Source organism: Pangasianodon hypophthalmus, chromosome 20, assembly GCF_027358585.1.
Source record: "Pangasianodon hypophthalmus isolate fPanHyp1 chromosome 20, fPanHyp1.pri, whole genome shotgun sequence".
Classification (NCBI taxonomy): Eukaryota; Metazoa; Chordata; class Actinopteri; order Siluriformes; family Pangasiidae; genus Pangasianodon; species Pangasianodon hypophthalmus.
In genome coordinates this window covers 6,859,422-6,882,731 of record NC_069729.1, presented here as the reverse complement: position 1 = coordinate 6,882,731, position 23,310 = coordinate 6,859,422, and the positions used below count along the sequence as shown (strand labels likewise).

General features: G+C 37.8%; 2 protein-coding genes across 3 annotated transcripts; both read right to left on the bottom strand.

The window, feature by feature from the left end:
• Positions 1-3,906: 3,906 nt before the first annotated feature.
• Positions 3,907-10,253, bottom strand: il19l (interleukin 19 like). The gene is made up of 5 exons (XM_053227237.1): positions 9,691-10,253; positions 9,077-9,139; positions 8,711-8,863; positions 8,208-8,282; positions 3,907-7,954 (listed from the first exon to the last, which is right to left on the bottom strand). Exons 1-5 carry the CDS (start codon positions 9,844-9,846, stop codon positions 7,835-7,837), a joined length of 567 nt encoding a protein of 188 aa, XP_053083212.1. The 5' UTR covers positions 9,847-10,253; the 3' UTR covers positions 3,907-7,834.
• Positions 10,254-14,249: 3,996 nt separating this feature from the next.
• Positions 14,250-22,931, bottom strand: prelp (proline/arginine-rich end leucine-rich repeat protein). 2 transcript variants are annotated; one of them, XM_034314084.2, is made up of 3 exons: positions 22,804-22,931; positions 15,815-16,767; positions 14,250-15,718 (listed from the first exon to the last, which is right to left on the bottom strand). In XM_034314084.2, exons 1-3 carry the CDS (start codon positions 22,833-22,835, stop codon positions 15,543-15,545), a joined length of 1,161 nt encoding a protein of 386 aa, XP_034169975.1. In that variant the 5' UTR covers positions 22,836-22,931; the 3' UTR covers positions 14,250-15,542. The 2 variants fall into 2 exon arrangements, with proteins under 2 accessions (XP_034169975.1, XP_026791447.1); XM_026935646.3 differs by lacking the exon at positions 22,804-22,931 and adding an exon at positions 19,920-20,143.
• Positions 22,932-23,310: the final 379 nt, after the last annotated feature.

The following is a 23,310-nucleotide window of genomic DNA, read 5'->3' as shown; positions in this document are numbered from 1 at the left end:
CTAGATGGAACACCAGTTCAGGTGCGAGGTGGGAGGAAACTGGAGGGAGCCCACAATGGGAGAACATGCACAAAAATAACACACAGACAGTAACCATGATTCATCTAATACGGCAACTGTTAATACACATTCTGCTCTTTGTAAAACTATGAATACCACATATACCTTTGTCAGTCTCTTAAGTATTGGTCTTTGGAGGATGTGGCATTGGAATCAGTCATTCTTTCATTCCTATCACTGATAAATTCAACTTCAGATATTTTGTTCTGACCAGGTTTTGCTTCTCAAGTGCAAACACCACAAAGCACTTTACAAGAATCTAATCATTCATTAGATTACCTGGAGTAATAACTTATGAGTCAGACTTTTTGCACTCCTGATCAAACCTGAGACTTGAAAGAATGCTGCAAGGTGGTTGCGATATGAAAATGAACTTGCTTGATGTGATAGATGGTATTAGGGGCAGCAGGATGGTGACAGAGATATTCCTTTTTAACACCTAGTCAGTCATCATAGAATTTATGATGTGACAAAATTTTGTTGTGACGAACATTGTGGCTTTATACTTTTTTTTTTTTGATGTGTCACAGGGATGTGTATTAATAGGATCTACACCATTTATTAGCTCCAAGTCTCCACATTGATAAGAATCTTAAGTGTCGAAGCATAATGAAATTCTTACAAACCGCATCAGCAAATTCACATATGCGTCAACTGGTGTTATCTTTTTTTTTGCTCGGCAAATGAAAAAGTGTTTTCACATTTTCACAGTGGAAATCTGTATTTTCTACTATTTGTATCTACTACTATCTGTATTTCTACTAGAATTCTACTAAATTAAACCTGGAAATCCATTTTTTACCTAAAGATGTTAGTTGATGGTGGATGCAGTGTCCCCTGAATCCTAAGAGCTCAAATTTGTGCCTTTGATTTGTGATGCCACTGATTTTCCTTTACAACAAAAATCAAGATCACAATGTGAGCAGTCAGTATTGCCAAAATAATGGAGGTTTATCTTGTGTGTGTGTGTGTGTGTGTGTTTTTAATGCCAAATGTCCTTTGAGGTATCCGTGAATGCCATTAAATGTTGTGTTTAAGAAAAGTGCTTTTTGCCAGTCTGTAAAATATGCTGCTGGCATAAGGAAATGCCTGTCACTTCCTCTCCAAGGTACAGTGCAATGTAAATATTAGTTCATGATTTGTAGCAGGTATAGATTTATTCATGTGTTAAAATTTATGGTAGCTATTTGATTACATATTACTTTTTTTAAAAAAAATGCATATTATTAAAAATATATATAATTCATCCCTGTCTTCCTAAAACAGGTGACAGTAGCCAGTAGCTTCTCAGAAGCCAATTCCATTTCAGGGAATTTCATTGTAAGAATAAAATTGATGATTTAATACGTTTATGGCAACCCGTCTAATTATCTCTGATTTAATTATCTGTAATCACACTCAGCTTGTCTCTCAAATTGCTTTTTGCACTTTCATTTTTTCTCACGCACCACAGGTTTTGCATAAATTTATTGATTGTTACTGGCTCAGGTCGTTGAGAGAAGTCTCAAATTTCCAGTTGAGGGGAGCCTAGTTTCTGTTAAGCAACAGTGAGTTTCGGCTGAGATGACCAGTTTAGATCAGATGTACCCAGCTTGTTCCTTTCAGCTGCTGATCAACTCAGCATCCCATGTTTAGCTTTGTAATATTGGAAAGTCACATCCTTTTGTGTCAGCTTTTCTCAGATCTTTTAGAATAACCAAGCAGTGATTGCCAGAATTGGCCATTTAACATGTTGTAATATAACATTTCAGGTTATTTTGAAGACCGTCATAAGTTCAGCTTTGAGTCAGGTGCATCATAATCAGAAATGTAAGAAACGTCTGTTAAGCTGTGATGGGAAAGTGTGAAAAGTTAAAGACACACAATGACTGCTATGTAATTGTTCAAGCAAAGGCTGATTCATGCACAGTACTGACATATGAAATTGAGAATATTATAGCACAGCAAGTTAGTGATCTATAGCAAAAATAATGTAAAAGAGGTCCTTATTTGGAACAATAGCTTCTACATTACAGGTAACATGGCATGTACCAAAAGTGTGCATACATAGGGGAAGTTAACACATTTTAGCAAAATGACTTCCAAAATTTTTCATACTTAGTTGATATTATATATTTTTTGTTCAGATAGCCTTTAAGAATGCATTTGACAAAAGAAGAACATACTGAAATTATTCTCATGGCTGGATCGGGAAGCAAATTGTTGCAAGTTTGCGATACACTTTAACAGGAAACATGGCAAACATATCAGACATGACACTTTTGCCAAACTTATTAACAAATTCAAAAAGATTGGAAGTGTTGCGGACCAACCGAGAAGTGGACGTCCACGAACATCCACTGACAAAGGCACAACCGACATGGTGCTGGCATATGTAGCCCCATATGTATGGAGACTTTTGGGACACCCTGTATATACAGTATATTGATTGATATTGATATGTCTTGATTTTAGTAACTTCTGCCATCCATCCATCCATCCATCATTTATTCATTTATTCATCTTCAGCAACTACTTTATCCTGATCAGGGTCATGGTGTATCTGGAGTCTGTCACAGCAGGGCAGGGCACAGCAGGGCAGGGAATGCACCCTGGAAGAGTCATCAGTCACATTACACTATGCACTCACTCCTTCATACGCACTCATTTGCCAGCCATCAGTCTTGAACTATTAGTCATAACTATCTTCCTATTAGCCAGACTCTAACTAACCAACTATAAATAGCTAGTTATTTGTTTTATTAGCTAACTTAATTTACCCGGCAATTGTTGTTGAGGTGCTGAAATTTAACTGATGGCCACTTAAGCAAAAGCATTTGCTAGTGACCAGAAGGTCAGAATCCCAGGAGCACCAGCCTTTCTTGGACTATGGAGCAGTTCACTTTGGTTTAACTGTTTGCCAAATGAGTGAATGAAATTACAAGCACAATGATGCAAAGAGGAACTCCCAGGTATTTCCACAGATTATTAAGTAATTATTGGTTCAGCTAAGGCTCCATGGCCCCTCTTTAAAGGAAATAATCTTGTCAAACAGTAACAGATACCACATCGTTCTCTGTGGTATCTTTTAGTTTCACAAGTCTTTTTCTCTCTCTGTTTCTTCACGAACACTTGGCGAGTGTTAAACCTGCTTCGGCAGTGACGCAGATGGGAGCATTCACTAACGGATGTGTCAGCTTGCATACAAAACGGCGCAGAAGCACATGACACGGCCAGAAAAAGAAAGAAAAAAAAGGAAAAAATAACATAGGTTTTGCAGTATGGAAACCATGCATATATGTTTCTGTGATGTTTTTGCATGAATCTTGGTTTCCTGTCTGTGGAAGCTGGTGCACGGCGGTTTGCTAGCATGATTGTTGTCATGATGCGGTGAGCCTCAAAAGCATATTTTGTGCCATTCTAGAGTGTACAGAATTCATGGGTTTAAAACTGCAGTGGCCAATAAAAGCTTGCCCCGTCCTATTTCTGTGGGATTGACATCAGGCAAACCCCGTTTTTATAGTTTTAAATGTAAAACCCAGTTGCATCAGCTGCCACTGTTGAACAGGAGAACAATTCAGTGTGGTTTGAAGGATCTCTCAACCCTCTTGCTGGACTCCCTTTAGCCTCTGACTGATATGTTGCATGTTTCAAAACAAGGAGGTGGGGAACTCCGAGAGAACGAGGCCACTAAAGAGTCATGTTATATGTGGCAACATGGAGATGGACACTTGGGTTTAATGCACTCTAATACACTCAAGTAGAGTGACCCTACTGTACAATTTAGTTGAATAGTACAGTAGCCGTTACTACATTTGTCCTTCCACTTCCAGTCAACAATTTTTTGGAGGAAGTTGGATAAATACTATGATAGGTGCCATGAAAAATGTAAATCTATGTTTTTTCCCCATTTCCTTTAGTTATGAACTCATGAAAGAATTTTTTTTTTTGACCAATAGCTCTTGCTTCAGAGATATCAGACTTATTGGACTTAATCCAATAAGATATTGGACTTAAGCTCATTATTTTTTTATTTGGCTACTCTTTGCTCTTTATTCTCATCACCAAAATTACATTTGTTATTTTGGTCTACGTGCAGTTATATAAAATTACAGAACTATAAAAAAAAAAAAAACGATTATTGCTATAAAAAAACAACATAATGTTGGAATAGTATTAGCATCGAACACATTTTAGCCCCAAACAAAACTTATCTTTCAGTTTGATTCCGACGATGATTGTGTTAACCACACACAATTTTAAATGTAGTCCACTCCATGACAACACGTCAAATTTCCATTTGCCAAATGCAAAGTTACAAAGTTGATAGGGTGAATCATAAAATCTTTGCAAGGCCAGCAAGGTTCATCTCATTTTTTTCTTTGCTGCTTTTATCACTTATGATTATTTTTTGCCTACTTCATCGGAATAAGTGTGAAAGAATGACTTTTAAGCCTTTTTTTTTTTTTTTAAGCAATGACTCAAACTCTGTTTCACATACTGTCTATTAATCAGGACTCTACTTTCACTTTGGCAGTTCTTATGAAACCTGTTAAAGTTGAAAAACTCTGGGGCGACTGAACATAGATATAAAATGCAGTGTTGGATTGTATTAATTCATTCATTGTAATATTTGAAGGATATTGTGATCGTTAGACCTTAAACAAGTTCCTTAGCAACACTTTTTAAAAAAAAACTTTCAGTGGTTATGTCCTGGTCATGTTTACCTGAGAGTAAGAAAGTAAAATAAAAGTACAAATGACTCCAACAGAAAAGCATTCGCCCTATCATCAGGAGATGATTTCGAATTTGAATCCTGGGTAGGAAGGGTGGCATTACTCTCGCACTTGTTAATCAAAGAAAAACTAGGAAATCATTGGTGTCTGTGAACTGATGTATGTGAAAGAGGGTAGATAGCCACTAGAAAAGATTTGGTGGCTGGCTTTATGTCTTTGAGGAAGCTTGTGCTAGCCTTTACCCTCCCTGCTTATGCACATGCATGCCTTTAGGATGGGGTTTTCTGAGCAGGCAAATTTGACCAATGACCAAAACCATTAAAAGAATAAAACAAACATCAAACATTCAAAAGCAAGAAAGAGACAGAGAGAAGTGGCATACTCTAAACCGAAAGTACACTATATGGCCAATAGTATGTGGATACCTGATAATCACACCCCTATATACTTCCTGAATATCCCATTCCAAAGCCAAATGGGCATTAATATGGAGTTGGCCCCTCTTTGCAGCTATAATAGCCTCCACACTTCTGCTAAGGCTTTCCACTAGATTTTGGAGCATGTCTCTTGGGGATTTGTGCCCATTCAGTCATAAGAGCTCAGGCACCGGTGTAGGACGAGAAGGCGTGACACACAGTTGGCGTTCCTGTTCATCAGGGCTCTATGCAGGCCACTCGAGTTCTTCCTCACCAACCTTGGCAAACCGTGTCTTCCTGGACCTCACTTTGTGCACAGGGGCTCTGTCATGCTGGAACAGGTTTATAGCTCTTAGTTAAAGTTAAGGGAAATCTCAATGTTAAAGCATACAAAGACATTCTAGCAAACTGTGTTCTTCACATTACTCTGTTGTTGATTATTTTCCTATAATAGCATGCCCCATTATGATTTAGGATTTGAGTATAGGATTCATGGAGAGGCCTGATCTGTGTTTTATTAATGAACTGATGATGTAGTTGTTCATGCCTTTCAAAGAACATTCAGTACTTTCACTTCAGGAAATGGTTTTGAAAGAAAAAAAAAAACATTTCACTCAGGGTTTTCACACCTTCAGCAAAATAGGATCAGTGCCATTTATTAGTGCACATCATACCCAAGGCAATGAGCATACACCATTCAAAGACTGCTGTGAGATTTACTGACCATGTCATCAAAGATTTCAAAGCTTTCAAAGCTGTACTGTGTAATACATTGTGCTGTGAACATCACCATCTAAACATGTCATTTATTCTGGTAAATTAATTGCAGGTTACTGGTATTGTTTGCATATTATCAGCTATTCAGTGACAGTGAAGAGTTTTAGTTCAAGTTTATACATACCTACCACATTAATAGGAACACCTGCAGCTCTGCTCATTTATGCAATTATCCAATCAGCCAATCATGTGGCAGCAGCGCAATGCATAAATTCATGCAGATACAGGTGAAGAGCTTCGGTTAATATTAACATCAAACATGCGATCTCAGTGACTTCAACTGTCGCATAGTGGTTGGTACCAGAAGGGCTGATTTGACTATTTTAGAAACTGCTGTGCTCTGTGGATTTCAGCACTTTGAACAGAATGGTGTGAAAATGTAGTGTCTAGGTTTTGCATCGAGTGGTGCGAAAAATAAAAAAAGCCGGAAAGCAGAACTGTGGGCAGAACTGAGTGTAGGCTCACCAAAACTGTAGTTGAGGATTGGAAAAACACCATTTTTTTTTCCCCAATCGTCAACCGTCCAATTTAAGTGAACCTGTGCTGCCTATAGCTCAGATTACTGTTTTTGGCTGACAGAAGTGGAACCTGATGTGGTCTTCTGCTGCTGTAGCTTATCTACCTCAAGATTCACCATGTCTTGTGTTCTGAGATGTATTTCTGCTCAGCATGACTGTAAAGAGTGGTTATTTGAGTTACCATATCCTTCTGGCTCAAATCAGTCTGGCTAAAGGTGGCCCAACAAGGCATTTCCGCCTGCAGAACTGCTGCTCGATGGACTTTTGCTTTTTGCACCATTCTGTGGAAACTCTAGAGAATGTCGTGCGTGAAAATCCCAGGAGATCAGCAGTTTCTAAAATACTCAAACCAGCCCATCTGGCCCCAACAAACATGCCACCATTAAAGTCACGGATGTTCGATCTGAACCTGACGACTGATATTTGATGTGAACATTACTCAAAATTCTTGATTTGTATCTGCATGAGTTTATGCATTGTGCTGCTGCCACCTGATTGGCCGATTGGATGATTGCATGAATGACCAAGTGTACAGGTGCTCCTAATAAAGTGGGCAATGAGTGTATCATTATTTATTTCCTTGGTAACATTTTACTGGTGTTTTCAGTTTTAAATAACCCTTCTAAATGTATTTAAATGCAATTAGCCCTTTTTTGACCTTTAGTACGGCTCCTGCCATCTTTAGCCACCAGAGGCCAGTAGAGTCTCATAGAGTCTATATCTCAGTTGGTCCCTCTGGCTGTGTGTCTTTTTCTTTCTCTCGCTCCTAGAAAGGGCTCTTGAAGCAGGATCTCTAGATTTAAAGTAATTATATTTGGTGCAGTAAGCGTACACGTACACTAGGAAACACCACACACAAGGACTGAGGTTGATAAACATTTATTTTCTTTTAAGTTACAGTTGAATTTAAACATGATTCAAACAAACTGACCCCAAAGGTCTACATTCCAGCACAACTCTTTCGAGTCATGAGTGCAGATAAACATAAATTAAAAGGCCACAGGCATTATTGTAGTCAGAAATAACGCTGTCACAACAACAGCATAAAGCAACCATTAAATATTTAACATGTACACTATTAAGACATAGCTTATACAGCCTCAGGAGACGCCTTTACAGCGGTCTACTGTTAACGTTAAACAAGTTGCAGATATGCGGTCTGTACTGTCAGTAACAAAAACGCTACCGAGTTAATTCCAGTCTGATAATCACACTATGACATGCTTTTCACCAAAAATGAAAATCCTATAAATCCTACAAATATGATAATTATGAGATTAAATTAAAGTTTCATGTAGCTCTTATAAATGAATCAGCACTGAATAATGAAGTGGACGCCATGGGGATCCTATTTTGAGTCATCATCGTGAGGCTGGAGCTTGTGGTCTTTGCTGTGGAAGCTCTCAAGCCACTCCAGGAGAGAGTCCAGCTCTCCTATGGCCTTTACCGACGCAGGGCCCACCTCCAGCTGTGTAAAAACACGAGAAGTGTGAGAAAACATCGCCTGGTACTGCTAAGGTATTTAGGATGATATCTCTTAAGAAACCTAACAATTTCCCTTGGACATTAAGTACCTTTAACAATCAATAGGACCCATAAGGAAGCATTCATTCTAAGAGCATTCATTAAGGTGTACTAAGTAAGTCAAAAAACAGGACACTGATCTACCCCCAGTATTCAGAGATTCAGAGGTATTAATTTATAGTGACAGGGTTGTTTACCTTGTCATAGGTTTCTTGAATGGCATCAAATTTCAGGTTGGCTTCCTGGCTGCACTGGCAGAGCATCTGAGCGTGCTATTAGAAAGTAAGGGATTGTTAATAGCAAGCAGTGACATAACAGCGTAACAGGACAAATGGAAATCATCAACTGTATCACATCTGATGTATTGACATTATCCAAAGCGCTAACACTGGAGACTTCTTCCAAAACATCCTAAATAAACATCTCACAGAAAACTTCACCACATCAGAAACTTATTTACATGGTCCCTGTGTAGGTTGTTGCTATAGAAACCATAACGTATTTGAACAAGCGGATTAATATAGACTTGTGAGTAGATGAATTATAGCTGGTACTACTCTCAGAGCTGCTGTTATAGAGAAGTATTTTATTATCAGAATCGAGAATTCACCATGGCTGTGAAATAAAACGTAATGATACGTATAGTAAGGTGGTCTGTTTGTGCTATTTAAATAAAATGAATCATTAAGTGACTACATACACATGCTCGCAAGTCCTTGGTCATGCTGAGAAAAGAGTTGGCCAGAACGCTGGTGGTTCTCTGGTGGAGCAACTGGCTGCTCGTGTAGCCGCTGAAGACCTTCTCGATATAGAAGCGCAGGAGTTGCCTAAGAAAGCAGCAGCTATCTGTAGCCTGGAAAAGAGATCAAGTCAGTTTCTCAGCTCCATTCTGCCACTCAAATAGGATGACTATATAAGGAAGATTACAGATTAACAGTTGGTTGTGTTCTAATGATTGGAAGGTTTTGTTTTAATCCCAGAATTGACAGAAAACAAGTGTGACAAATGCACTTGAGCAACTGCTCAGTTGTGGTAAAATGTTGGTAAGTTTGATAATCTGTCTCACCTGCAAGCTCTTCATCATGTCCCCCCTCAGCAAGCGCACACCCTTGTGGTTGTCTTGTGTGACCTGTGGATCATATCAACAGATTGTGTTAAGTGAATTACGATAGACATATGGCTGCTCAAATCAACATCGAAGCTTCAAGCCTAAGCTATAAGCTATACTGTCAGATAAAAAGGTATTGCACAGGTATCTCGAAGGTACAAACTATGTAAATAAACCCTCTATCTATCTATCTATCTATCTATCTATCTATCTATCTATAGGTGCATAATTAGGTTACATAATTGGACTTGAGGTTACATGGGTACATATTTTGATCCTTTGAGATACCTGTTCATATTGAATTAATCTTAATCAGATGGTAACATGTTTAGAACTGCTGTAATTACTTGAGCTATGTGGGTTATGCAACATTCTTGCTTCAGAAGCATGAATATCATGCCCTGGTTTGCCACTAATGACTCGCCGACTTAATTATTCTGTAGGTGCGCTCTTTTTTCTAGATTACCCGCCAGAACTTCCGCATTTGCATCTTGTTCATTACACAGTCAAGATTACAAGTCAGCCCATGTTGCTCTTTGTAAAACGCGTCTTAGGACAGTGAAATGGCTTACCATATTGTGGCGGATCTGCTGGAAGTGATGCCTGAGCTCGTGAGTGTGAACCGTCAGCGTACAGGAACCCAGATGGAGCCTGCGTCCCCTGGCTGAGCCCCAGATCCCGGCCAGCAAAGCACAAATGGCAAGGATGCACATCAGGGAAGTTTTCATCTTTAGATTTGATAGTCTGACCTGGAAAATAGTACTGGTATTAATTTTGTGCTCATGTTGCTGTTTAAATAATGTCCCCTACAGCATGTGTGACCAGAAATAGTGCTATTTCAGTGTAAATAGAAGTATTATTCTCACTAATATACCATAGACAAACAAAATACAAATGTGCATTATTAGTATCAACATGCAAAAGTTATAAATGAACTGAATGATTTATTCTTACCTTGAGGTGTCTGATGAGTGTTTCTCCTTAGAATGGATGTGTCTGTGTGAGTCTCCATGCTGGCCCTGAGTGCTTTTATATTAGGATGGAAGGGGAAATTCATCAGGTGTTCCACAGCTTTAATTCACCTCTACTTACTGTAAAAGGAAGTGGATGGCAATCCCAGCACCAGCCTATTGATGTGCTGAATACAATGTAGTACATTTTTTAAATATTTGTAATTGATTTGATATTTGACAGTTTTTTTGCTTACTATTAACTTTTATTTATAATATATCTAATAGTACATTATTTATATATATATATATATATATATATATATATATATATATATATATATATATATATATATATATATGTACCCCCACACACACACACATATGTATGTGTGTGTGTGTATATATATATATATATATATATATATATATATATATATATATATATATGTGTGTGTGTGTGTGTGTGTGTGTGTGTCTGTGTGTGTAAAATTATCGATACATTAATTTATATATTAATTTGTTTGTTTGTTTATCCAAATGGTGATTAAAAAAAATTTGATTAAGATTTCCTGCTGCATGTAAAATGTAAAATCACCGTTAAGTATAAGGAAACATACATATGAGAAAAGAAACATAATGCTTGATGCACAGTTATGTGTGTGTGTGTGTGTGTGTGTGTGTATACACGGACATATATAGAGTATATATACATTTTTTAAATTAATCAAAACAATTAATTAATTTGTTTGTTTGTTTGTTCATCCAAATTGGGGTAAAAAATATATTCAGATTTTCTGCTGCATGTAAAATGTAAAGTCACCGTTAAGTATGACGAAACATAAATATGAGGAAAGAAACATACCGCATGATGCACAGTTACTAATTAAGATGGATTTTTGATTGTTAAATGCTTGTTAAATATATATACAGTAATACTACTGTTCACCATGGCTGCTTTTCTGGAAGTGAAGAATTTGCATACTTTTTTCCAACTAACTTTTTACTTATTTTCTTTTGTAATGTTTTTTTTTAATTATTTTGACACATTTTATAAGGCGTGTTAGAAAGGACAGTGAAATGGCTCACCACATTGTGGCGGATCTGCTGGAAGTGATGCCTGAGCTCAGCGTATAGGAGCCCACATGCACTTTTTTCAGACCAATTTAAAAAAAATTTTTTTAAATAATTAAAAATAGATTTTGACCCATTTTATAAGGCCTCTTAATAGTTTTAAATTGAAGGGTCTTTGAACCTGTACTGAAATCCCAATTTACGTCTTACAGACCTGCCATTTCAACAGGACCCTGTGACTCTTTCATGTTGTCAGCATGAAAATGAAAATGAGAATATGAAATATGTGTGCCAAGCATCTTTTGAATGCAAATAAAGAAAACAGTGGTTAACAATCAACACTTGTTAGCAAAGGAAATGCTTCCGCTTTATTTTGTCATGACTGCACACATTCATTCCATATTCCAGCTTGTCAAACCTCTTAAATGTAACAGTGGAGTTTTTTAAATGAAATCACCATGTATAGACATTAGGTCTCTTTTCATTAATATGAATTAATATTAACACTTCTATATGTAAAGAAATAAGAAAGAGTCTGATAATCTATAATGCCTTAATCTATAATTACATACATTTGAACCATAAATTCTGGTTATAAGTTTTATGTGCTTTTGAAAAGGAACGTGAACTTAAGTATCTAAATAAACACAGGGTGCCAGTAAAAAGTACAGACTCCATGACAGGTTATATGGAGGTTAGCTCTAGGACAACTTTTTGTTCCCTAAGGTCCTCTAGGGTCCTTTATGTATTCATGTCCTTTGATTTTTTTTCCCACCCACCATTCTCTTTATAGAACCACAGAATGAACATATACAAGTAATTGTTTAACTAACTTGCATCTTACAGACCTGCCACTCAACTGGACCCTGTGACCCTTTCTTGTTGTCAGCATGAAAATGAAAATCAGAATTTAAAATATGTGAGCCAAGCATCTTTTTTAATGCAAATAAAGAAAACAGTGGTTAGCAGTCAAAGCACAGATACAAGGAAGGAAATTCATCCACTTTGTTTTGTCATGATTGTACACATTCATTCCATATCCCTGCTTGTCAAAGCTTTTAAATGTAACAGTGGAGTTTTTTTTTCTCCAAAACTGGTTTCCTCAACCGTTTGTCACTCTTTCTCCTAATGCAGACACACAACTTGTGCACGTCACTTCTGTTTCCTGCATTTATTATTTCCTCTTACGTAACTCATGCATAACCGTCATAACACCCATTTATGTTATAGGACTTATTTTTATGTTATAGGATAGCATATTTTGCATGTCTGTTCCTCATGGGCAAGAGTCCAGGCACTATATTTTCATCACTGTTACTGTAGTTGCATCACTGACACAATTTTCAATATTAAACATGCAAGAAGAATTCAAATATGTCCTTTCATAATATTTTTTTCAATCTGTATTTCAGTAAAGTCTAATATATTGAAATATATTTCCCCTTTTTTCTAGATTGCTTTCTGTGAAAGTCCGCACTGATTTTACTTAGGAGGATTTCCTTTGTGACATTAAATGACGTAAGCGTCATGACGCTGATTAACTTTTCTCATCAGACCTGTCTGTTTAATGCTCGTAATGAGGTGTGGTAAGCATTTGGCAGGAAGACGAATATCTCTTATTATTACAGTGGTGAAGTGTTACAGATATACATGCGTTCATATTTCAATTTTAATTTAGAATGTACAGTTTTAAAAGATTTCATTTACTTGATGTGTGATTGATTTGTGTGTATAGAGTATAATGTACTGTATGTATGGACCATGACGCATACAATGCAAATTGGAGTTGTGCTCGTTAAACCCCTAAGGGCAAAATATAAGCTCATAGGCTTGTCACAGATCAAGTGTAGTTATGGACAAATTAGCAGTTTTAGTGATGATTCTCAATTTAGGTCTAATTTGTGTCTGAGCAACACACCTATAACCCAAATTCTATTTGCATGAATTCATTTGGCATATTTTTCTCCAAAGTGACTTGATTTTGCATTGCTAAATGTGTCTCAGTGCAACCAAATGGCCTATTTTTAGGGTTTCCTCATTAAAACATTCGTGTCCAGATGCAGATTGTTATCTTAAACACTACTAATAAAGAAATATGTAATAATATAATAGAATAAAGAATATCTTATTCCTAGATAACAAGATGTGGTAGGAGTCACATTGATTCAAACTTGATTGAAATCTTTTTTTCAGATTTTTAAAGTGAGAATGTAAAAGAAGATATTGACTTGACTACTTTAATGTTCTCTTTTGATTTTGATCCCACATGAATTTGTTTCTGCCAAGGTGCACTGCAAAAGGGCTACAAAGATGGACTGCAAAGTCCATCTTTATAATCACTACAAATGTTAAATGTTGAAAATTGAAGTTTTTGGGGATAATATCTTCATACTACCATCTAAACATCAAGTTTGTCTTAATTACATAATTTCCCCTTGCTAAGCTGGCTCTAAGCATGTTTAGAAATCTTCGTAAACTACAGGAACTTGGATCAGGCCCATAATGTGACGTCATGTCCTATGCACTTTAAATACACACATACACAATCCGGACAATAACTGTGTGCACGTTAGCATGTGTTTGTAATGATCGTTCATTGTCACAAACACATATCTCATCGTTTTTGGAAGTGCTAGCCACCAGATGGCAATGGTAAACATCTGTACGCAGGCTCTGTATGGCCCTACATAAGTTTCTACATAAAGATACCAATTGTCTTATTTATATGTCTTATTTAAAATCACCTTGTATAGACATTATCTCTCTTTTCATTAATATTAATCAATATTAACTCTTCTATATGTAAAGAAATAACGAAGGGTCTAATAATCTATAATGACTTCATCTATAATTACATACATTTGAACCATAAACTCACTAGGTTATAAGTTTTATGTGCTTTTGAAAAGGAACGTGAACTTTATCTAAATAAACACAGGGTGCCAGTAAAAAGTACAGACTCCATGACAGGTTATATAGAGGTTATCTCTAGGACAACTTTTTGTTCTCTAAGGTCCTCTTAGGTCCTTTATGTATTCAGAGCCTTTGAATTTTTTCCCCACCCACCATTCTCTTTATAGAACCACAGAATGAACATATACAAGTAATTGTTGAGGGAGAACCTCATAGTTAAGAACAGGTTTTATTTATGCTCAGAAGATGCAAAAAGGCAAGTGACAACAAGAAATTATTACTATTATTATTATTTTTACATTACCTTAATCATAGGCACATTAAGCACAGTTCAAATTACATGGTAGTCACGTTGTTCCCAGTTCCATTTCTTCATCTTTTAATGTGACTATATTCCTTTTATTAGTCCTACTGGTGACTGTGATAGGAACACCTGTACCCCTGTTCATTCATGTAATTGTCCAATCAGCCAATCAGTTAGAGAATGGCCAGACTGGTTTGAATTGAAAGTCTATAGTAACTCTCATAACCACTTTTTACAACCGTGGTGAGCAGAAAAGCATCTCAGAATATATAACACGCCAACTTGAGGCAGTTGGGCTACAGAACAGCAATCAGGTTCCACTCCTGTCAGTCAAAAACAGGAAAAAACTTCAGCTGGTCTGTTTATGTGAGCTTGTAGCCTCACATTCCTGTTCTTGGCTGACAGGAGTGGAATCTGATGTGGTCTTCTGCCATTATAGCCCATCTACCTCAAAATTCTACATGTTGCACATTCTGAGATGCCTTTCTGTTCACCACAGTTGTAACGAGTGGTTATTTGAATTACCATAGCCTTCCTGTTAGCTCTAAACACTCTAGCCATTCTCCTCTGACCTCTCGCATCAACAAGGCATTTCCACCCACAGAATTTCCAGCCACTCACTGGAGTTTTTTTTTTTTTTGGAGAAATTCTCAAACCAACTAAACATGCCACAAAGTCACTGTGATCACATTTCCCCATTCTGATGTTCCATGAACACTAACAGAAGCTTGATCTGTATCTGCACGACTTTACGCATTGTGCTGCTACCACATGATTGACCGATTGGATAACTGCATGAATAAGCAGGTGTACAGGTGTTCCTAAGTGGTTAGTGATCTAACTAGCAGTTTATCTGTTTCAGTACATTATTCATAACTACAATGTAGATTAAAAACTGCATGTCTGTTAATCCACCTTCATTTCATAGATATTTAATTGTAGTTAATACTGTTGCATCACAAGAACATAACATCAAATGTGTACCTTTAATGCAGACATGCTCAAAGCAGTTGTTCCTATTTGAAGTTTAATAAATATGCTTTTCAAAGCTCAGACAAACATTCCTGAAGCTATCAAGCAACCGTCTATTGCTATTTCTTTGCGTTTCCCATAGTACTGTTAATTCAGTCAGTACTGTCAAGTGAACAGGAGCACTGTGCATAGAGAAAATTTCAGATGTCCTCTATATCACTATTGAGTGGAGATGTCTAAAGCACATGATGACGTCCAATGGGATGGGCGGGGTCAAATGGTTACCATCTAGCCGCAAGTACCTCAGCCTGGGCACGTGGTCTGGATCATTTACATCCTCACTCAGTGTAAAGGGTGTAAAGGGACAGATCTCTGTTCCGTTGATTCCTAGAAGAAGAATACAATGGTGTTTAATTATAGTTTCATTGAAATTTAAAAAGCAGGATGATTGATGGTATTGCAAAAAGTGCAAATGAAACTTACTCTCGATATTGTTGTTGTTAAGGTGTAGATGCTCCAGGTGAGAGTTGAAAAATGGAACACTAGTCAGATTGTTGTGTGCCAAGTGTAAATCCAGCAGTGTGCTAATATTGAATACCATCTTTGGGAGGCCCTTGTCAGTCAATTGGTTGTAGTTAAGTCTAACAAAGGCTAGGTTCGAGAAGTCCTTAAAATAGTTCTGGGGAATTTCCTCAATGTTGTTCTTGTCCAAGAACAACTGGGAAATGCTGTTGGGTATATTTGCAGGCATCTTCCTCAGGATGTTGTGAGCCAGGTTAAGCTGTACAAGGTTCTTAAGATCTTTAAAGATATTCTTGGCCAGGTTGCTGTCGCTGATCTTGTTATGGTGCAAGTCCAGGAGAGCAAGGTCCTTCATCTTGTTGAAAGCTCCAGGAGCAATCTTTGAGATCTGATTACGACTGAGTCGTAGTTGCTCCAAGCCAGCAGGCAGATTGCTTGGGACTTCCTTTAAAAGGTTCCTCTGCATATATAGATGCAGCAGGTTTGGGAGCTTCTGGAACACTTGTTTCTCTATAGACCGAATGCGGTTATTCCCTAGGTTTACCCACTTGAGTTCTGTGGCATTGTTAAAGGGGTCTGCAGTCACTGAATCAATGTAGTTGTTCTGCAAGTAGAGATAGTGGGTGCGAGGTGGGATGACCGGGACCTTGCGGAGGTTTCGGTTCTCACAGTACAAGGCATTTGGGAAGGAAGCGGGGCACAGGCATTCCCTTGGGCAGTCTGGGAAAGAAGAAGGTGGACCAATGATAACAGGAGGAAAGTCAGTGGGCTCCTTGGGTTCTGGCTCTTTCTTGGGAGGCCTCCTGGTGGTGGGAGGTTTTGGTCGAGGTCGGGGTCTGGACTGCTGTCCCCAAACATCTATGGTAAGGAGAAGAAGAAGTAGAGAGCAGTATCCTAGCTCAGCCTTCATCGTCCTAAGTTAAAAGAGGGAAGGAAAGATTGCACAGTATCAGCATTATGTTACACATCCTTCCTAACTTGGAGATAAATAACTAACAATTTAATCTGTGATATTTGATCATATCTCAAAAGGTGATGGAGGTTGCAGATAAAAAAGAACATGCCATTACAAATATTCACCACACAAAGCCAGGCCAATTCGTCCAAATATATTTTTATAATAACATTAGGGATTGTTATAGATTTTTTGGCACTCACTAGGCTATGGTTATGTAATTCATATCGACTACCATTTATTAGTCGTGACAAACAAAACCCAGTCGTATGCACATACCAGGCAAAAGAGACAAGTGTAAATGTTCCCTTGATGCTGTTAAGGTTGTTAAAGCATTGCAGACATGCATCACCACACTCAGACTTTTACACGCTCTTAAATAAACAACCCCGCACTAGATTTTCCAGGTTGCTCACTCTCGTCTCTGGGTGCATAGCTTCAAATAAAGACCCATTTGTGTAAGGCATAACCAGAGACAGAGACAGGCTGACACTAAATGAGAGAAACAGAGAATAACAAAGTCCCTGGAGATGCTGCAGGAAACCTGCGACCAGTGGTCATAAAATTGCTACGGCAGTCTGCTTCTGCATTCACCGAACATCTGATACACAGACTGACGAAGGGAGCACAACTTCAAAGGTTGATGCCTCCCGTGGGCAACATGTGGAAATGAGATACCCCTGTATCAGTGGAGGTATGCATAATCATGCCAAGAAGTGAGCCATCCATCATCATTTACCTTTTCTGCACAGAAAAATTGTGTGCAACTGATATTCTTTAGGGTTGTTATACATCCTACTTGGTTAATAATAGTTCTCAAGCAGTAAATTGTCACTGATTAGTTATCATGAACTGACACTTTTATGTTTATTCGTAGGAGAGACATTTAGTAAAGCAAAATATGGAGGCCATTTTCCTTGCTCTGGATTAAACTATGCATAAACTATGTACAATATGCTTCTGTTGTTCCGCTTAAACACTGGATAACCCTTAACTGGAGTATGTTCTCTGCACCATAATAGCTTGCAGTAAGGAGATATACCAGTATCACATGGTACATCATTACATTATTAATAGATTAGCTTTTAACCAGAGCAACCACAGGAATCACCACAATAAGCAATTGTTAAACAAAATTCCATATGGAATGGTTTTACAAAACATATGTCAAGTTTATCCTTATTAATTTAGCTCCCCGTGGATGTGGTTAAGCACACGACAGCTGTTTTCAGTTTTAAAGGATGTTTGGCAAAGACATGCAAACACACACACAAGTTACATGTTATAGTGTAATATCTCTTGATAATATTTCACTAGTGAGTGGATTCAGGATAGAATGAGACATTGTATTGCATGTTAGAGTCCCAAAGTCATGTTGTTTGGGGAAAGATGGAAATTATGACCCAGCCACAAAAATCTTAGGTCTCGAATTTCAGGCTAGCCTGAGCTCAAATATGTCTTTCATATATTTATGAAATATTATTAATTACATAAGAAAGCCCATAGATCAGCCTGAGACATGTAGCATGGGCCCTGATCACAAACAGATGTTGGAATGCAGCCATCTGGCTGAGTGACAGCTGTCTAATCAAGGATATCAGAAAGTAGGGGAGGAGTCTGGGAAGCAAGGAATCCTGGGAAAATGTGGGTTTGTTTATTAAGTCAGCTGCATGCTTGCTTTGGGTGGGTCCCAACAAAAAGTAGCTGTCATGCAAGAGCTAAGTTGGTGAAATCCTGTAAGTTCTCAGTGCTGTCATAATTCTTCATTAGCACAATGTAATAAGACAAAATAGCTATGCAAACTGTCTGATGTTACAAGTCTTGCATTAAACAACCTCATGTCCTGTGAATATTTGCAGCCTATCATCACGACTGGCTGCAAAATGATTTAGAAACTTCATAGGGTACTGAGAAGGTTTTTGTATGTATATGAGATTAGCTTAAGTAAACCTGTGTTTGACTATATGCAACAAATATATTATTTAAGGAGGAAAAATGTTTGTTAGACACTATAAATAAATCTGAATTCATGTCCAATTCTCACTAGTGTTTGTGCTTTTGCAAATGCCCTTACTTCAGAAGTCTACAATAATATTGTTGTCAGAAATTAGAGGCTTACAAGAGATGAGAGACTCAACAGATTTTCCTCTATGGACTATTCAAGCGTCATTACAGGCTTTCAGATCCTATTTTATAATCCAAATTACTGCCAGGAGACTTTGTTCTTCTTAAGAATGTTACATAAGCACGAAATACCATCTGTACCACAGAATGAAGGTTTGCATTCAACTCTTTCTAGGTCAGATTATTCATAACAAATGTGGCACTTCTGATATTCAAACAATGGAATGTGCACTCCTGTTTGTCACTGTGATATTGAATGTTGGGCCCCTTATAGGTATTTTTCCAAAGATCAAAGACCAAACCTTGGCAAGGAAAAGTTTGACAGGTGAAAATTAGATCTACAGATGAGAACCACCTTCAGCAGCTCCTGTTAAGTACTACGGCAATGCGTCTGAAATGAAATGAAAAATAGTTTCTGTTGTTCACTTTCCTGACTTGCCCAAAAAAGGATATGAAACACATTGAAAAATTGTGATGCTATGAACAAAGAATGAATATGCTGAAGTTCCTAACAGCTTGAGAACATCTACGTAAATGATGTCAGGAAGCTTGTAGAAGATCTGTAGGCTACTCTACAAAAAACAAGAACTTTTAATTCCATTTTCAGAAGAGCTGCTTTTGAAAAGTGCAGAAAGAGTTGGGTGTATGCACACCCCTGTGTTAGGCAAATTAGGACTTGTTTTCCTGAACTTCCACGAATACATGACTAAATAGCATAGAATATAAAGCATAAACACAACAATACATGCACTTATATTAATAAATAATCATTAGATTAAGCAGGACTGGTGTCCGTAAAAATTCTTACTGAACATGCAAAATGGAAATAACATGGAAGAGGGTACCATTTGGAGGGTTTCTAAAGAAACAGAGCAGCACTGTGCTTGCACTATTACATGCCAAGTGCCTACCTTTTCCCAGGTAGCATGTTTACCTGATGTTTTACCCCCTACTATCAGTTTCTGAACGAAACAGAATACATCTTACTTGTTGTTGGTACTGCCCTCTGAAGTCCTTTCTCTCTCACTGAAGGCTTCTTTTTGACTTGTTTCTTTCTCTTTCTTCTACCTTGTTCTACCACACTTTGCTCTCCTCCGTTAAGCAGGCTGCCTATTGGGTCTCTGCTTCCTTGCTTTTCCCTCTGAAGGTCAGCTGTGCTGCCTCACCCTATCCCTCGCTCTCTCTCGCTCTGTCTCTCTCTCTCTCTCTCTCTCTCTCGCTCGCTCGCTCCCTCTCCCACCCTTGAAGAAAGTGCCCTAGTCTAAATGCCCATCCCTCAAAAAGAGGATATGTTCTCATCTCCTTCCCCCGGGTATGTTGGGGGTTAATCAATGTGTGTGTGTGTGTGTGTGTGTGTGTGTGTGTGTGTGTAAAGCTGAAAAATGCAAGGGTTGGATTTCTCATGTTCAGACATTCATTATGTGTTCTGTTTTGCTGTGTCACATGGATACTTGGCCAATTTTTCAATAAGCTTCATGTGTCTTTTATTTAAGTTGGCCAGTGATACCACAGAATCTTGGAAGGCTGGCTTGCTTTGGGTTCCACAAACTCTGAAAGATGGCATGATTGTGCCTGACTGTAATAAGGGCACTTACTGCATGAGCTCTTTTCTGTGTGCATAGCCTCATTCTTACTTCAGCCGGCAGCTGAAGGTTTGGAGTTGATTTCCAAATGCTGAACATTGTCATGCAGTTTTCAATGCAGCTGATTAGGAGAACACATGCACTCATGTACTCCACAGAGTTGCTTTAGGAATGGGGAATAAACGTAAGCATGATCAGCTCTATCATCTGGTTTCTAGTACAATGATGCAGTTTTTTAACGTTATGCATTTATTTTTCCTAATTTGATTTCCAAGTTGCCCAACTGCGGTCCCATATGGAAAAGATAAACTCACCGATACACTTGACGAAGTGTTTCAGCCTGCAAACCCTGCACACACAGGATTTTTTTTTGTTTGTTTTTCACACCATTTTGTGTAAATTCTAGAGACTGTTGTGTGTGAAAATCCCAGAAGATCAGCAGGTTATGAAATACTCAAACCAGCCCATTTGGTACCAACAACCATGCCACGGTTAAAGTCACATTCTGGTGTTTGGTGAGAATATTAACTGAGGCTCTTGACCTCTTGACCTTATCTGCCTGAATTTATGCATTGTGCTGCTGCCACATGTTTGACTGATTGGATAACTGCATAAATCTGCGAGTGTATAGGTGTTCCTACTAAAGTGGACGGTGAGTATATATGCACTAGCTCACTTTCATTAAGCACCTGGATGCAGAGCCTATCCCAGGAACATTGGGTGTAAAGCAGGAATACACCCTGGGTGGGACGCCAGTTGTTTGCAGGGCACCATGCACATACACATTCATACACTCCTTCCCAGCTAGAGGCAATTTTGTCTTAGCCAATCCCCCTACTGGGAGGCGGGAGGTGTTTTTGTATATGGGCAATAGAAATATGTTAAATTACTGTGTTTTAATTGCAGTGTATTCAAAACAGTAACTAAATCCTTCCCCTGCATCAAACTACATTGTTGTTTGCGAACCTCTCACCATTGTTTCAACACATGATTAGTAAGTAATTAAGCCCATGATGTTATTATTAAAGTGATGCACGTTTATCTGGAAATATGGAAATATACTCCATATATCATGCATAAATGTATCTTGTATTTTTATATGTTCCTGTGCTTGAGGAATTCCTAGAGTAAAATCCCAAGCCATTCTCAACCATTGTTCAGTTTTAGTGATTGCAATTATCTATCTGCTGCTGATCCAGTCATAATTTCCAGCTAGCTGGGAGCCACCGATTTTTGCTTAATGTTGCTAAACTCAAAGCACTATAACAGCCAAAACAAAAGAGACATTGTTATAAAGTCTAGAACTGATCTTTATATTGTGGCAAGGGTGGGCCTGATTCTGTCTCTTGATGACAGTTCAACATGTTCCCTTGGGATATAACTAACCACTCCCTGGCTGAAACGAAGCTGAGCCACTTAAAATAACAGGAAGCTGAGTATAACTTTGTTAGGGTCTCACCACTAACCACACTAGATCACGTAGGTGGAGATTTTCACTAAGCTCACCTCTAAATTTGTGCACTGGGTGTGACAATTTTAGAAAGTTTGTAAGACTACTTTGACAATTATTATACTCAGTGGGGGAGTATAGTTTATGAAGCACCAATTCCAGAAAGCAATGAATCTTTACGAAAATACAGCCAAGTGTGCATTACATTTTAATTCTGTATTTTGCACTAATCAAGTAATCAAGTACTAAGCACAGAAAGTACCTTCAAGCTGTAACCCATGCATTAAAACAAGTGCACGTCCTGTAAATCTGGTCTGGCAACTCTGTCAAGACAATAAGCAGTCCTTGCAAATTCTTTTTCTAATAACAATGACTAACATTTGAGCATTTATTTCATTATTAACCCCTTAAACTCCCAAGACTTGCATTCATACACTCCCCTATACACATACTCTAATTACATCCCTTTCCTAGTAGACTCACTTTAGTAACTGAAAAAATCCATAATAGTTACTTAAAATATGCTTTAAAATGAACAATAGATTAATAGGCTGAGAGCTTTAGGGGTTAATTTACATTTTAAAACTCATTACTGACATGCAGGAAATAAATAAAGAACTAAATAAAGAAATAAAGAAACTCAATGACTCAGTGATATTAACCATAAATCAGAATCAGTGTGAATATATTTTAGAACAGTCAGTTTGACATTGTTGTTCTCTTGTAATTAATAATGTCTAATGGATTGAATCTGTGTTTGGCAGATGATAATAATGAAACACAGGCTTCTAACTTGGCTTAAGAGCAAAACAATCACATGTATATGTGCAAAACTAACCTTGTCAAAAGAACCTTGTTGTTGGATTTCATCACATGAAATCAAGATATCACTGCAAGGTATCACTGCTCTGAAATTTAACCTTCCTCACTCTTTTTATACAAGTTTGTATTGAACAAACTTGACTGTGCAAATTGTTACAAATGTGCAAGGGTGTGTCCCCAGTGGTATGTGGCTCACATTAACTAATTCTACAAAGCATAACACTTTGTACAGACTGCGAAACAGAAGTACAAAGTGAGCAAACACATGCATGCATGTATACGTGCTGCACATGTGCACACCATGTACAGTATACCCACACACAAACACATTCTGTCTGTCTGCTTTACAGATGTCGAGATATGGCCATCTTCCACAGTGATAACAGGAAGCAAACAATGAAATAACCTTCTTGTTAACAAATATTATGAAACCAGCAGCCGGGCTTGTTCTTCACCCAGGAATGATGCCATTAATCGCAGCACTTGGTTCGTGCAAATATTCAAATCAGAAAATGGGTCAAGC

Excerpts from the sequence above, each read along its gene's own strand:
- il19l (XM_053227237.1), bottom strand. The coding sequence starts at position 9,846 with ATGAAAACTTCCCTGATGTGCATCCTTGCCATTTGTGCTTTGCTGGCC. Across the intron at positions 8,864-9,076 it reads ACATGATGAAGAGCTTGCAG|GCTACAGATAGCTGCTGCTT; the intron begins GTGAGACAGATT and ends TCTCTTTTCCAG. Across the intron at positions 8,283-8,710 it reads CCAAGGACTTGCGAGCATGT|CACGCTCAGATGCTCTGCCA; the intron begins GTATGTAGTCAC and ends ACTTTCTAATAG.
- prelp (XM_034314084.2), bottom strand. The coding sequence starts at position 22,835 with ATGAAATCCAACAACAAGGTTCTTTTGACAAG. Across the intron at positions 16,768-22,803 it reads AACAAGGTTCTTTTGACAAG|GACGATGAAGGCTGAGCTAG; the intron begins GTTAGTTTTGCA and ends CTTTTAACTTAG. Across the intron at positions 15,719-15,814 it reads TAACAACAACAATATCGAGA|GAATCAACGGAACAGAGATC; the intron begins GTAAGTTTCATT and ends TTCTTCTTCTAG.